This window comes from Protopterus annectens, chromosome 6.part0, assembly GCF_019279795.1.
Source record: "Protopterus annectens isolate FY-2018-M chromosome 6.part0, PAN1.0, whole genome shotgun sequence".
Classification (NCBI taxonomy): domain Eukaryota; kingdom Metazoa; phylum Chordata; order Ceratodontiformes; family Protopteridae; genus Protopterus; species Protopterus annectens.
Genome location: NC_056737.1, coordinates 1,927,649,409 through 1,927,663,545, shown reverse-complemented (window position 1 = coordinate 1,927,663,545; position 14,137 = coordinate 1,927,649,409). Strand labels below are relative to the sequence as shown.

Sequence of the window (14,137 nt, the reverse complement as noted above, 5' to 3'; positions counted from 1 at the left end):
CAAAAAAGCATAAAGACTTCTCATCTTCTTTTTGTAGATGGCTTAAAACTGTACTGTTCATCAGATGGGGAACTGAAAGCACAACTGCAAGTGGTCAACACTTTTTCAGATGATATAAGAATGTCATTTGGTCTTGATAAATGTGCAAAAGCAACCAGGAAAGCTGCAGCACCAAGAAAACATCAGCCTGGGACAGGAATGTGGTATAAGAGAACTTGAACAAGAGAGAATGTACAAATCTGTATAAATATTTGGGAATTTATGAAGAATCAACAATAAAACATGAACAAATGCAAATAAAACTTAGCAAGGAATATTTTAGAAGACTAAAATTAATACTGAAAACAGCGCTGACTTCTAGGAATGAAGTCCAAGCTATAAATCAGTTTTCTCTTCCTGTCCTGACTTACAGTTTTGGAGTGACTGATTGGCCCCAAAAGGTGTTGATTGACTGGACAGGAAAATAAGAAGGATGCTTCATGCTCATCAAATGAGTTATAAAAATCATTGTACATCAAGATTATATATTCTCCGTTATGAAGGAGGTATGGGCCGCCTTGAAATTGATTACATGTATAGATCTGCAATCGTGGGACTGCATGCATATCTGCTGACCTCAAAATACCCAAACATATTGAAAGTTTTAAAACATGAGGAGAATAAGTTTAAGATGACTTCCCTACTTAGTCCACCAGAAGCATATTAGCATCAAGTGGGAATGGAAATCAAACCAGAAGTAGATAGAAATCAGGCAGCAACTGAATGTGCTAAAAAAACAAAGCAAAGAATATAAGGAAAAGGATCAGATGAGAAGAGAAGAAATGTGGAAAAAGCATAAATATAGTTGCAAGTATAGAAAACTCTTGGAACAACCTCATGTTGATCAGGATTGAACACAGGAATGATTAAGGAGAGGTGAATTTAAACCAAAAGACAAAAAGTTAATATTGTCGGCCCAAGATATTGGACTACATACACGGTTTACAAAGTCAATTGAGCATATGGGAGAAACAGACAAATGTAGGCATTATAAAACAGAATTGGAAACAGTTGCACATCTTGTTGCAGACTGTGATACACTAATGGCAAAAGGACTGTATACTGAAAGGCATAATAATGTGGCAAGACTGTTGCATTGGGGATTGTGCAAACATTATAATACTGACATAGCTGAAAACACTGAAAACATGAGCCACAAAGCATTATAGAAAACAATGAAGTTTATGCCACATGGGATCACCCATTACCAACTGTTCAAAAAATAGATGTGAGAAAACCAGATATAGTAGTCCATGAAAAGAATTCAAAAGTAGCATTGATCATTGAAATTACTACACCCAGTGACTTCAGTGTCTTATATACAGAGAGATGCAGTCATAAAATACCAGGATTTTCAGGCAGAAAGAAGGGCAATGTGGAAGAAGGATACCAATACAGTTCCAATAGTAGTAGGAGCAACGGGCCTTATAAAAAAGAATTTACAGTTGTACTTACTGTAGATATGTTACCAATACATGTAACGCAATATGAATTGCAGAAGGAGTCAGTTCTGGGCACATTGTAGGTGCTGCAAAGAGCATTTCTGGCTAACATCAAAGATTGAAACAATGCTAATTTAATGAACTTTAATCATACTTTGACTTAGCAATGGGGTCCTTTCCCATCATGGTATTAGAAACCCTAAAGACTTGGAGAAATTAAAAAAGAAATTGAGAGGAGTCTTTTGAGGTGTTTTTGGGCACCATGTGATAATGCTCACTGGACACTTTCAGTAGGAGGTATCATAGGCATAATCCACTGGAAAGAGGCTCTTTGCCAGACTTAGGGCACATTGATGAAGTTAGATCTTTCAGTTTGACAGAGAACATCTGCGAATATTACCAAATGAGCTAAAGACTGTTGCTGGAGATAGGGAAACTTGTTTTACCATGCTCAACTTGCAGTCACTCTGATCCTCACCTGGACAAGCAGTTTAGCAAAGCCTTGGATGAATAATGTATGCCTGCATTCTTAACATCCTGCTGAATCTGTTCAAGGTGGGAGTAGGACTCCACAAAGTGTCCGTTTTGACTCCCCTCCTGTTTGGGATTGTCAGTAACAGGATATCAAGCTACAGCCAAGGTCTGTTGCATATTCAGACTAGAGATGTGGGGGTTGCATCTGTATTGTTTGGAAATGATGTTTACCTAAGTAAAAGCATATGAGTGCCACTGTTAAAGTCACACTTTATAATATTATGGCCATGACTGCAAAGTGAAACAATAGTGAATGCTTGGAATGTTGTGTTAGACAAGTCAGAATGGGCTTGCTAAATGATGTGAACCTTTGCAGTGTGTTTGCTCTTGCTCCACGTTTGTACAATCACTGAGTTAGATTAAATTAAAGGGGGTGTAAGGTCTAAGCCCACAAATGGGTGTAGAAGTACTTGCTACTCATTTGACAGTATTTATTAAATTGTCAATTTTATTTATGCATTTGCAGGTCGAAATATTTCTTTGGTTTTCATGGCTGGTAGTTTTGAGGTTACTAGATAATTATTACTTGCTGTTTTCATTTTGATTTCCACAGATTCATGGTTTCCATTTCCACTGTAATGTGACATGAGTCTGTTTTCCTGTTATGACTGCAATGTCCAGCATGCACTGGAATGGTTTGGTGCAAAGTGTGAAGCCACCACAATAACATTCACCTCCTTCGAATGAGATGTCATTATTCTCTTGTAGAAAGCATTGACTGCTATCTGCAGGTGAGGGCGGAACAGCTGCATCAAGTGGAGGACATTAGGCATCTTGCGCTTTTGTTCATGAAATTCAGGTACTCACTTCTGCATCATGTATTAGTGTGTAGCATTAGCTCTAATAGGTTTGAATTACCTGTCTTTGAAACTCTTCAGCTCATCTGCAACTTACAGAATTATCTAGTTTGATTTTGGAGAGTAATCAGCATGCTGCACGTGCGACAAAGATATTATACAATATTGCAAATAGATAGTAATATATTCTGCCCTAGGCAGGTTGTATATTAATTTTGGGAGTGCAGTAATCTGTACAACTAAGAAACTAAATGATTTCCTCAAAAGTGCAATAAAAATGTCCGGGCTATTGGATTTGGATTTATAGGTGAGACAAAGCAAAATTCTATATCTCCAGTTGAAACTTTATAATCTAAATCAATAGTTTCCATGAAAATAGCAATTACAAGTGTTTTAAAATGTATTTGTTAGTATGTTTACCCTCAAATATTTTGTGGTTTTAGAAAAGTTATTTATACTGTCATCTTTTAATGTTAACTATTATGAGGATATATAAAACTTTACCAGTGCATACTATACAGTTAATATAATTATATTTTCTTTTTTTGTAATGTTATATAAATAGTTACTTGCCAAGTTAGATCTTGATAGAACTCGTTTAATGGTTTAATCTTTTGTTAATAGCACTGCATTGTTTTGTACACAATGCAAAACCAGAATAGATGTAATACATCAATTTCACTTGGAGCTACAACCCACAGCTATCACAAGAAAGGCAAACTAAAATAGGTTGCTCTTTTAGAAAGGGTAAGAATGTATTATTCATAATTGGGTAGGTATAGCAAGACTTAGTAAAATCTAGGGACTAGTTCCATAATTTTCTTCAGACATCATCATTCTCAAGGGAATTTGCATAACTATCCCAAGTAGATGAAAGATTAATTTGAGATACACATTTACTCTTAGAAATTAAATCTTTTGCATTAGAAACAATAGATCTCATTTTATTATATGAAAATGACAACACTTAACTCTGGTATGTACAGAAAGGGAATATCTGAGTCATGATTCACAGTATTATGCAAAGTGCAATAGATTTACATATTATGTAAGCCCAGTATGACTCATTGAAATGTTTGCTGTCCTGTATTGCAACTTGGATTTACATTATGGAGCACTGGAGGGTTTGCAGTGGCATGTAAATAAGGTAACCAGTGGGTGGGGCTTATGCTAATGAGTCTCATTGTGTTGCTAAGTGAGCTTAGTAAAATTTAGTAAAAGCAGTATATTAATTGTATGAACTTGTAAAAATCACAGCAGAAGTCCAGTACCACAAGCGGATGCCAAATAATTTATTCTTAAGCACAATATAAGCGCTTTCGTCTTGAGAATCAAGACTTCATCAGATAACTACAAAACTTTGAACTCAGCCATTTTATACCATGTGCCATAAATGCAATTAAAACCCAATTAGTGTTTTAAAGTAATATAGTCCCTTATCGAAACTTCAATACAGGACTCAATACTAATTCCGTATTCCGTGTCCATACATAGAAATCATTTAAAATACATCATTAAAATATTCGTTACTGTCCATACTTTGAACAGAAATTGATAAATAAAATGAAATAAGACTACTATGACTTATTAAAATAGTGGAATCACATACCATATTAGTAAAATTTAGTGACTAGTTCAATAATTTTCTTCGGAGATCATCATTCGCAAGGTAATTAGCATAACTATCCCATGTAGATAAAAGATTCATTTAAGATATACATTTACTCTTAGAAATTAAAGTGTTTGCATTGGAAACAGGTTTTGAAGACAATAGAACTCATTTCAGTATATGAAAATGACCGCCTTTAGTCCTGCTATTTATAGACAGGGAATATCTGGGCCAGGATTCATAGTACTATGCAAAGTGCAACAGATCTGCATATTATGCAACTCCAGTGTGACTCATTGAAATGTTTACTGCCCCATATTGCAACTTGGATTTATGTTATGAATCACTGAAAGATTTGCAGCCGCTTGCAAATGAGGTAATCAGTGGGTAGGGCTTATGCTAATGAGGCTCCTTTTACAGCTGAGTGAGCTGTTGTGTTATGTCAGTTGTGTAATACATGCAGTGGGCATGTTCTTACCATGCTGTTTCAACACAGCAGTGCAGGAAATGTCTTAATATACACCTGTGGTTTTCAATGTATTTCTATACATATCAATGGTTAGAAGTTAGGCAAGATGAAGTGGAACAGGCTTATTAACATGCTCAGATTGCTGAAGCAGGTAAATGGTGTTTTGTGTGTGTGTGTGTGTGTGTGTGTGTGTGTGTGTGTGTGTGTGTGTGTGTGTGTGTGAGGACTCTCTAAGGGACCTATACATAACAGAAAGTATGTGCATATGTATGTATGAAACAGTGCATAAGAATCCATTTGTGTGTGTGTGTGTGTGTGTGTGTGTGTGTGTGTGTGTCAGTGCTAACAAAGTATGTGTGTATGTATGTATGAATATTTGAGAGGGTGTGTGAGAGTCTGTCCTTGTGTGTGTGTGTGTGTGTGTGTGTGTGTGTGTGTGTGTGTGTGTGTGTGTGTGTGTGTGTGTGTGTGTGTGTGTGTGTGTGTGTGTGTGTGTGTGTGTGTGTGTGTGTGTGTGTGTGTGTCAGGGCTGTCTAAGGGTCTTATAGATGACACACACACACACACACACACACACACACACACACACACACACACACACACACACACACACACACACACACTCTCACAGGAGAGTTTAGAGTCACCAATTCACCAATGCCCATGTCTGTGAGAAGTGGGAGGAAACTGGATTATCTGGGAAATGTAGACTTTGCACAGAAGGCACCCAAACCAAGAAATGAGCCTGAGAATCTTTTTGCTGTCAGGCAGCAGTGCTAGTGGGTCTATATTATATTCTCGAAAGCCGACAATGTCAAATCTGACATTGTTGACACGAGAATATTGAATGCTCAGAATCTCGAGTGTGTAAACGGAAATCCCGTTAGGGTTTTTTTTTTTTTGTCTTTTTATAAGGTCAGTGTTTGAAGACATCAACCATATGATGTCGACCTTATGTTGTTTGATGTTTTCAAACGTAGATCTTATACTATAGACCCATGCTAGTCACCATACCACTGCACCACCAAATGAACCTGAGAATCAATTGCTGTGAGGCAGCAGTGCTAGTCACCATACCACTGTACTATACCAAATGAACCTCAGAATCATTTGCTGCCTGGCAGCAGTGCTAGCCACCATACTACTGTGCTACCAAATTAACTGAGAATCATTTGCTGTCACCATACCACTGTGCTACCAAATGAACCTGAGAATCATTTGCTGTGTGGCAGCAGTACAAGTCACCATACCACTGTGCTACTAAATGAACCTCAGAATCATTTTGCTGTGAGACAGCAGTGCTAGTCACCATACCACTGTGCCACTAAATGAACCTAAGAATCATTTGCTGTGTGGCAGCAGTGCTAGTCACCATACCACTGTGCCACCAAATGCACCTGAGAATCATTTGCTGTCACCATACCACTGTGCTACCAAATGAACCTCAGAATTGTTTTGCTGTGAGGCAGCAGTGTCAGTCACTATACCACTGTGCCACCCACTGTTTTAGACAGAAACTTATAAACTAATGTCCACCACATGTGGATATGCAGATAACTTACCATATAACTGCCAAGAAGTAGTATGTCTAGATCATTGATAAAAGTGACAGGATTGATTTCAAATGTTAAGTCTTGAAAAGTGTTGTTTAAATTAACAGATAGTTTGTGAACTTTAAGATTAAGTAATGTTTTTTGTGTCAAAGAAAGATGAGGAGGAACCATTACACCCTATGGATTTAAAGATTTAAATCAAAGTTTAGACATGCTGGATTTCCAGTCCACTTTTTATGTAGAGTTTCAATGGCCTTGCTAGAGTCTATCTTATCTATTCTCCAGATAATAACAATGCAAGTCAGAGAACATCAATCATCCTAATTTCTTTGGTGCAGGTAATCTGTTATAGGCTTAACATACTAACTGCAGTTTGTAGTAAGATAGACTTAGTGAAAAATAACACCAGCTCAAGAGTAATGGAACTGAAAAAAACACAGTAGCCAGGAGATACTTGAGACAGAAGAAGTAACATCTCTTCTGGGCTATCATAATCCCCAAAACTGATACATGTATAAAAAGGCACAGAATTCCAGTGAAAAGAATGTGATCAATCTTGGCCAACTAGCACAATACAGAACATGCACTGCTTGCAAAATACATATATTGTTCGTGCAAAGTTACTTTAGATTAATCATGATACTTGAGTAAAATGTGATGAACCTACAAGAGCTGTGTTCCACTTCCTACCATAGTGTCTAACTTTTAGCTTGTTAGTGTTAAGCTTGTTGCATAATACTTGATGTAAAAATAGATATTAAAATTTGTTTTACATCCCAGCAGAAGATTATGCATTTCCTCTACAACAGTTCTTGTAGTTGAACCATTTTTCTTCCATTCATCATAATGTTGAATTATAAAAACATTTTTGCTGTAAAATACAACAACGTTTATGGATCATTGTTGCATTTTGCAAATGTAGCCCCCTTTTTTCCTCATTATATTTTTATTAATTTTTATACCTAGATTCATTGCAATTCCTTTACTTACCAAGGGTGATACTGTTGGCATGTAGCATTAGTTTTAAAATTGGGTGCTTCTTCCTCTCTAGTTACTGCGGCAGAGCTCTAAACCTCAGTTACAGAAGAGCTGGTTTGACATGTGGTGCACATAACTATCTGCTAGTTACAGACTGTGTCATTGAACATTGTAAAATAGTTCAGTGTTGCCAAAACACAATGCACTTACCTCCCCTGCAACTACGTTCTTCTTCCCTTTAACATGGATCAGCCTCTGCACATTGTATGTGTTGGTTTCTACATGCTTCATTCCTGAAGCAACACCCCCTTGCTTGTAGCTGAAAAACATAAGAGCATGTAATGGAGTTTTTAATATTTTTATGCCTTTCTTTCTGACATAATACAGTAGAAGAGTGCCACAGAATCATTTGAGTTGTATCACCCCTTTAACAAAAAGTTTGTCATTGTGTTGTGATATTTGTTACAATCACCTAGGCTAGAGAAAATATCAGCTTCATGCTGTTACATAAATCCATTTACATAACAAGAGTGCTATGAAACAGAGGCAGCGAAAGAAAGATCATGTGACAGGCAGAGTAGAAGGGTGTATTAGGTACTGGATGCTGAACGGCTGAGAACAGATAGTGGGTGCAATACATGAAAGATAGACAAAAGGATGAGAACAACAGAGGAGTGTGGCGAAGCCTGCAAAAGAAGAAAGGGAGAAAGTGAGAAAGAATGTAAATGACGTCAGACAGGTCTAATGGCTGGTTAAAGGCAGGAATAAGTGTAATGAGTACAACTGGACTCACAGAAGTGGAAGCTTTGGGTGTCATAGCTGAACAGAGTTAAGTAAACCTTTTGGCAATATGAGGAACCGCATACATATACAGAACCAACTGATATTGCCAACATATTGGCCGACAGGTTCAGTGCGAACTTTACCCCCTTTTCACCCCCTAAAGGGCCTATCACAATACCCGAGGAATGCCAAGTCCCTATTATCACAGCTACACAGGTAAAAACTGCACTGTCCAAAGCCAGGAATACAGCTTCCATGGGACCTGATAATATCCCTGGCTGTGTTCTAATTGAATTACAAAGTGAACTGGCACCACACCTGCATACCCTGTTCAATCACAGCCTCATTTCAGGCTTTGTTCCTACCAAATGGCACACTGCTATGGTCATCCCACTCCAGAAAGGGGGAGTGACTAAAGACCCTGGGAACTACCGCCCCATTAGTCTGACAAGTCTGATATATAAGGCTATGGAGCACATCATCATGGACCTTATAAATAAGGACATAGGGAATCTCCAAACTCTGGAGCCCACGCAGTTTGGGTTTGTGAAAGGTAGATAATGCCTACTCAACCTGATAGACTTCTTCAAGTCTGTCACAAGAGTTTGGATGAAGGCAAGGTAGTTCACACAGCCTACCTAGCTCTTGCCAAGGCCTTCAACACCATCCCTCACTCAGGAATCATAGATAGACTCACTAAACTAGGCATAAACCCCTATATCCACACACTGGAGCTGAAAGCTGCTGAAATTTAATGTATTCTGGTACCTCGGCTACACAAGCCTTCATAGGAATAAATTCATAACATTCAGCAGTACTTTTTACAAAAACATTAATTAAACAATTAATCAATTAACTGTTTATTAAAAAATATTTAAAGAACCAAGATGAAATACATTTCCATACATAAACATTATAAGCTTAAATACATTTCTAAATTCAGACCCCTAGGAGCAAGTGTACCAAAATTCAATATAAATCTGCTTTCCAAATTTAACAACTTTTAAACATAATTAACACCTCTTCCACAGTCAGGTTTAGCCAAAACACAGAAAAAAAGGGATTCAGTAATGTCCCCATGAACTTTATGAAAGTGGTCAGAAATAGGATTATCCAACCTACAATTCCTAACATCCACCAAATGTTCAAGAATACGTGTTTTCACTTTACGTCTAGCTTGACCAATATACCATCTTGGGGGTGTGCAATCACAAGCCACGATGTATACTACCCCCCAGGATAGACAATTAAATCTATCTGTAGCCACATACTTAACACCATTTACCATACTACCTGACATATTCTTAACTTCTGAGCATAATTTGCACTTCCCACAACTAAACATACCACATTGTTTCCCTTAGAACTGATGTTATATCTTAAACTAAGTAGTTCTTTCAAATTTCAATTTAAGCTTATAATGTTTATGTATGGAAATGTATTTCACCATGGTTCTTTAAATATTTTTTTAAGAAACAGTTATTTGATTAATTGTTTAATTAATGTTGTTATAAAAAGTACTGCTGAATGTTGTGAATTTATTCCTGTGAAGGCTTGTGTAGCCGAGGTACCAGAAGGCATTCAATTTCAGCAGCTTTCAGCTCCAGTGTGTGGTTGTTTCTTATATTGCTATTTCTTATGTTTTTTGAATAAATCCCTATATCATAAGATGGGTTGCCAACTGGCTCACTGATAGAACCCACATTGTGAAAGTAGCAGACTCCAAATCTGACTACCGACAAGTTACAAATGGTGTCCCACAGGGATCAGTCCTAGGTCCTCTCCTGTGTGGCATCTACTTCCCTGAAGTTCAAGCCAACACAAAGGGACTCTGGCTGACCAAGTGCACAGATGATTGCAAACTGGGAGTCATTATTGATTCTCCAACTGATGTAGACATTCTACAAAAAGGCTTCACTGATACCAATGACTGGTGCCAGAACCATTGCCTTAAGCTCAATGCCAAAAAGTGCATTGTCATTCCCTTTGGGAAAAATTCTGTGCCCATGAACTACCACATAGGTGGTAGTCCACTAAACACCGAAGGTGTGATAAGAGACCTGGGGATACAGGTTGACAGCAACCTTCCTTTGATAACCACATTGCCACTGCAGTTAGAAAGTCCTTCTACGTGGCACATCTCATTACAGAAGGTTTCTCATCAAGGAAGTAGAGAGGTCATAATCCCTCTCTACTTATCCCTCAGTAGACCTATTATAGAATACAACGTCCCATTTAGTAGGTACCTCACTAGACACCTACAACAACTGGAAAGGTCACAAAAATACCTCACTAAGAGGATCTTAGGCCTTAGACATATGCCCTATATGGACATACTCAAAATACTCCAGCTATACTCTGTCTCTTATTACCAACTTAGAGGCGATCTCTGCTTGACCTACAAAGCTATGGCTGACCCAGAGCTGTTAGATATGCTACACCTAAAGAAATCCCGATCCCTCTGTGCCACACGCTCCAGGGACCTAAACCTCATTACCACAATAAACAGAACATGCTGGAGGGACAGGTTCCTAATCTAGAGACTTCCCATACTCTGGAACAAACTTCCCATTCACATCAAGCAGAGCACTTCACTGGCTCTCTTTAAGAGAAATCTTGACGAGTGGATGGGCAATAGGACGTTCACTCCGGGGATCACTTCAATGGCCTTGCTTGACAGGGGTACTGGGAACTACCCTTGGGCAGCATGATGCCAGGGAATCTTCTTGGGCTAGGCTTATATAGGCTCCAGGGCCGTTACCCTAGTACACACCTATGAACCTATGAAGATGGTCTTGTAGGAAGGAAGATTCAGCACAATACTTCATTTTTAGCCCTTGGTTACAATAACAGGAACAAAAAGGTAACATTGTCAGAATTTTATCAGATTATATTTTTTGATTAACAGGAACAAAAAGGCAATGTTGTCAGAATCTTAGCAGATGTTACTTATTTTTTAATTATCAGTTTTAAATCATATCAGTTCAAGCCAGGAGTTTTTTGTGGTTTGAGTTTCTTCAACCATTTTCTTGATTATTTTTTTGTTTAAATGTCCTTGAAAAAGTATCTTGCGTTTTTGACATTTTGTTTCTTTTATCTGTGCTTCATCTATGAATGATTGAGACACAACTGCTCAAAGAAGCAGTCATCATTCACAACTTATCCTAAAAAAACTTTAACTAGACCTTTCCTGCCCAGAATTAAAAATAAAATGGGGGGGGGTGACAAGTCCTTCTGTTCCCCAGCACATCCCTTAAACTATATGCTAACTTCATGGTTGCACAAGATTGGAAAGAGAGAAACTACCCAGAACAGTGCACTGCATTCTTGCACTAACAGCAATCCCACTGTCAAGTAGAAATCTATGTTATGGCATGAAGGGAACTGACAAGATGTGATCGAGCAGTAAGCAGTCAGTTGAGTGCTCCTCATGCAAATGTGAAACCAACTATGTCTATAAACATTTTTTGTGAAGTTTTTTTTTTTTTTTTACTGGTGGTTTTAGCGTGGGTCATCACTGAAAAGAGTCTTTCTACCAACATACTTTCCTAGTTAACAAGCAAACAAGCAAATGCATAAATAAAATAAACTTCTGATCTAGAGATGCTGTAGGACAAAAATTAAAGGGGTGGGGTGGGTGGATAATGATAAGTAAGGCTTGTCTACTATTTCTGTGAAGAAGCAGACCTGAAATGTAATCCCTTATTTGACAATAAGGCCAGTTAGTGCTATTACAATTCTTAGCTGCATTGGTAGGTTTTGACCAATCACAATAATCAGTTAAGCAGAGTAAACAAATAGATGGACATGAGTTACAGTCAGAGTGCTGTAGTATACAACCATGGTCTCATCAACAGTACCACATTTGTACTATATGCAAGAAGATCAGAAGTAAAATTGGTTCAATTTAATGTACAGCACTGACACACAGTAGTAACATATGGGGGTGGGGTGGGGGTGCTATACTACTGAGGTGCCTGCATTTGACTGAGACATTAAACCAGGGTCCAACGTCCTGAGTTGAGATTGTTTTGACAAATGTAAAAGAAGCAACGGCACTTAGCAAAAAACATTAAGAATGCTTCCCTGGTGTCCTACAACATTTTATCTCATCAGTACAAATAGCACCGCTGTGTCCCTTGCAAAAGTGCCATAAGCTCTGTAGGTCCAACCTGGCAAGCAAAAATGCAACTGTAAGCATTGGAGCAGCTCATGGATAATTTGTCTAGTAGATCCAGATGTTATCTGTGACTTAGAGTGTCATTCAAAGCCTGCTTCTGTCTCTTTGTCCATGTCCCTCCTCCTTTGAAACTGCCCCATGGAGGCATCACGTTGTTTAATCATTGCTTCTCTTTCTATAAAGTGCTGTGTATGAGGGAAATGGGTGGTCTTTTACTTTTTAGCAGACATTTGATTCATTGAAGGCTAAGGCAGTATGAGCATTTCTTGTACATTTTAGGTATGTACAGTGGGTATAAAAAGTTTACACACCCCTGTTAAAATGCCGGTTTTTGTGATATAAAAAAATGAGACCACAATAAATCATTTCAAAACTTTTACCACCTTTAATATGACATATATCTTGTACAATTCAATTGAAAAACAAACAAATCTTTTAGGGGGAAAATGTAAAAAATAAAAAAGTACAATAAGCCGGTTGCATAAGTGCACACCCTTAAACTAATACTTTGTTGTGTGCACACCCTTAAACTAATACTTTGTTGAAGCACCTTTTTATTTAATTACAGCATTCAGCCTTCTTTGGTACACACCTGCCATCAATTAAAGAGACTCTGATTAACCCCAAATAAACTTCAGGTGTCCTAGTAGGATTTTCCTGACATTTAGTTATTTGCCTGCTACAGCAAAAGCCATAGTTCGTAGAGAGCATCAAAGGGATCTCATTGTTGAAAGGTATCAAGTCAGAAGAAGGGTACAAAAAATGTCCACAGCATTAGATATACCATGGAACACAGTAAAGACAGTCATCAAAAAGTGGAGAAAATATGGGACAACAGTGATGTTGCAAAGAACTGGCCATCCCTCCAAAATTGATGAAAAGACAAGATGAAAAATGCTCAGGGAGGCTGCCAAGAGACCTACAGCAACACTGAAGGAACTGTGGGAATTTCTGGCAACTACTGGTTGTGTACTACATGTGACAACAATTTCCCGTATTCTCCATATGTGAGGACTATGGGGTAGGGTTGCAAGACGGAAGCTTTTTCTTACACAGAAAAACATCCAGGCCTGGCTAAAATTTGCAAAACAATACATCGTCTCCCAAAAGCATGTGGGAAAATGCGTTATGGTCTGATGAGACCAAGGTTGAACTTTTTGGCCACAATTCCAAAAGGTACGTTTGTTGCAAAACAACACTTCGCATCACCAAAAAAACACCATCCCCACGGTGAAGTATGGTGATGGCAGTATCATGCTTTGGGGTTGCTTTTTTTCAGCTGGAACTGGGGCTTTAGTCAAGGTGGAGGGAATTCTGAACAGTTCCAAATATTAGTCACTTTTGGCCCAAAACCTTCAGGCAGCTGCTAGACAGCTGAAGATGAAGAGGAATTTCACCTTTCAACATGACAATGACCCCAAGCATACATCCAAATCAACAAAAGAATGGCTTCACCAGAAGAAAATGAAAGTTTTGGAATGGCCCAGCCAGACCCCAGACCCAAATCCAATAGAAAATCTGTGGGGTGACTTGAAGAGGGCTGTGCACAAGAGATGCCCTCGCAATCTGACAGATTTGGAGTGCTTTTACAAGTAAGAGTGGGCAAATATTGCCAAGTCAAGATGTGCCACGCTGATAGACTCCTATCCAAGAAGACTGAATGCTGCAATTAAATCAAAAGGTGTTTCAACAAAGTATTAGTTTAAGGGTGTGCACACTTATGCAACCAGCTTATTGTATGTTTTTTATTTTT

General features: G+C 38.2%; 1 protein-coding gene across 1 annotated transcript in view; it reads right to left on the bottom strand.

Annotated features, from left to right (window-relative positions):
- The window catches only part of VIL1 (villin 1), a 397,885-nt gene that overhangs the window by 253,989 nt on the left and 129,759 nt on the right, over nt 1–14,137 (bottom strand). The window contains exon 5 of the mRNA XM_044075234.1: nt 7,632–7,740. Within this exon, the coding sequence (XP_043931169.1) occupies nt 7,632–7,740 (109 nt within the window). The remainder of the gene's footprint in view (nt 1–7,631; nt 7,741–14,137) is intronic.